The 2,006-nt window shown below is 35.1% G+C and overlaps 1 protein-coding gene across 1 annotated transcript in view; it reads right to left on the minus strand.

Annotated features, from left to right (window-relative positions):
* lhx6a (LIM homeobox 6a) overlaps positions 1 to 2,006 on the minus strand; it is a gene marked incomplete in the record, with an annotated part of 14,935 nt that extends 12,929 nt beyond the window's left edge. Inside the window, 1 exon segment of the mRNA XM_014003845.1 lies at positions 174 to 2,006. Coding sequence (XP_013859299.1) covers positions 174 to 251 — 78 coding nt within the window.

Here is a 2,006-nt window from a genome sequence, read left to right on the forward strand (position 1 = left end):
AACAACAACAACAACAACAACAACAACAACAACAACAACAATAACAACAAAAACGGCGCAGTTTTTTTAAATTACAAGCTAAATTACTTTCTGTCAAAATTACATTTTAAAAGGCCCCAACTTTGCGCACGAATCCAGCCTGCGCCTTTTACGCACGAGCTCTCCAACAGTACCTGCTTTGTGGGGATTCCGTCGGACAGAATCTTATTTCCCTCGGACAGAGGGGACAAAACTTCATTTTTCCAGTACATGAAGCCCGGCAGCTCGTTCAGCTTCTCCCAGAACTCCTCGGATCAGAGGAAGAACCGACGTCGGACCATCCGAACCGTTTATTGGGTTTCTCTGTGTGTGTGTGTGTGTGCAGCTGCGCGAGCTCGATGCGAGCAGCTGAAACCGAAGCAGAGCTCTGCTGCAGAGACGGAGGAGTCGCTCGAGCCCAGAGGTTTCTTCCTGTGAACCCCAACCTCCTCTTCTCTCCTCACTTTGAGCAGGAGTCTCCGACTGCAGGAAGTGAATCAAACGGAGGGGCTGGCAGTTTTTTTTTCCTTCTTCTTCTTCTTTTACTCCAAAGATTCAGGAGAGCGACGGGCAGCAGAGGAGCAACAACCAAAGTGTGTCTGCGGAGATGGAGTGAAAGTTTGCGCGCCTCTTTGGCCTGCCTTATAATCCAGAAAAGGAAAAAAAAAAAAAATGAGGGTGGGGGGTGAGGACAGAGTTTCATATGCAGAAGAAGGGTGGACGCAGTTTGGAACAGATGTCATAAAGTCCTGCAGAGTTGTGCATGGGAAGTGATGGAATAAAAGCAGAGTTGTTGTTGTTGTTGTTTACACGAGTCTTTTAATTGGAACACAAAAACTGAAGATTTTCRGTTAGTGGTCAAAAACAAATATAAATCAAAACAAAAATGGTCCATTAAAATAAATATTGCAGCAGAAGGCAAATTAACCAGAAATAGTGCTTGAAAACTTTATTTTTTTCTTTTTTATTAAAAAAATAAAACTTTATTTTTTCAAAGACAATTATTTATATTAAGTTCAAAATGATAATAAACATTGTTCAAGTCCTAATGTTTTAATCGTTATTTTAGTTTTTAATAAACAATAAAAATTTCAAAATAAAGGTTCATGTTAAATCAAATTTATTCAACAGATTTGCAAAGATGAGAAAACTAAATTAGACTTTAATTTTGTTGCAATCTACAAAAGATGGTTTCTAACATTTGTGATGAGGTAAATAAAACCAGAATAATTAAATTTTAAAATGCTGAATGAAATGATTGGAGCRGTGATTAACAGTATGGAAACCGGCTGCTTTATTTTAGCTGTAAATGTAAAGAAGTGCAGGATGTTTCCAGCCTCATCAGACAAAAATCCTAAGATTTATGGTCAGAAATTATCCAAGTGAAAATAAATAAAAAGCTATTTACAAGCATGAATACAAACAGGTTGTGCTTACAGCAGATAGACATTTAGAATTCTTATTAACAGGCCAGAAAGTTTAGTTTTAATAAACTCAGTTGGTTTGCATTAAATGGAAGATTCACAAAAAGAAAAAAAAGCTTTTCATTTTGAATAATTAGTCAGCATCTTTATTCAAAATATCCTGAGTAAAAAATAAAACTGCTAAGAGTTCATGTCAGGAGAAATTAATTTGAACTAAAATGTTTTTATTTAATCTAAAAACTGCTGATTTATGTTGGATGTTTTGCTGCAAGAAAATGTCAAAGAAAAAGTATCAGTTTTAAAAAGTAAAATCAAATTATTTTGTCTTAAAATTGTGCCTTAAAATATAATTAAGTTGCAAGAATTTCCAGCAAATGATACACTTTTATCATTTGTCTATGTGGGATAAAATGCAACATTTTAAAGTCAGTTTATATACAGTTTTGTGTGCATTTTTCCCACTTTATTTTAATAAATGATGAAGGAGCAAGATTTAAAGAAATCCTCTAAACAGAATCTTGTGATCCACATAGAGCTGGATTGATACTTTTGTATGTTTTATTC

This window comes from Austrofundulus limnaeus, unplaced genomic scaffold (assembly GCF_001266775.1).
Source record: "Austrofundulus limnaeus strain Quisiro unplaced genomic scaffold, Austrofundulus_limnaeus-1.0 Scaffold20, whole genome shotgun sequence".
Lineage (NCBI taxonomy): Eukaryota > Metazoa > Chordata > Actinopteri > Cyprinodontiformes > Rivulidae > Austrofundulus > Austrofundulus limnaeus.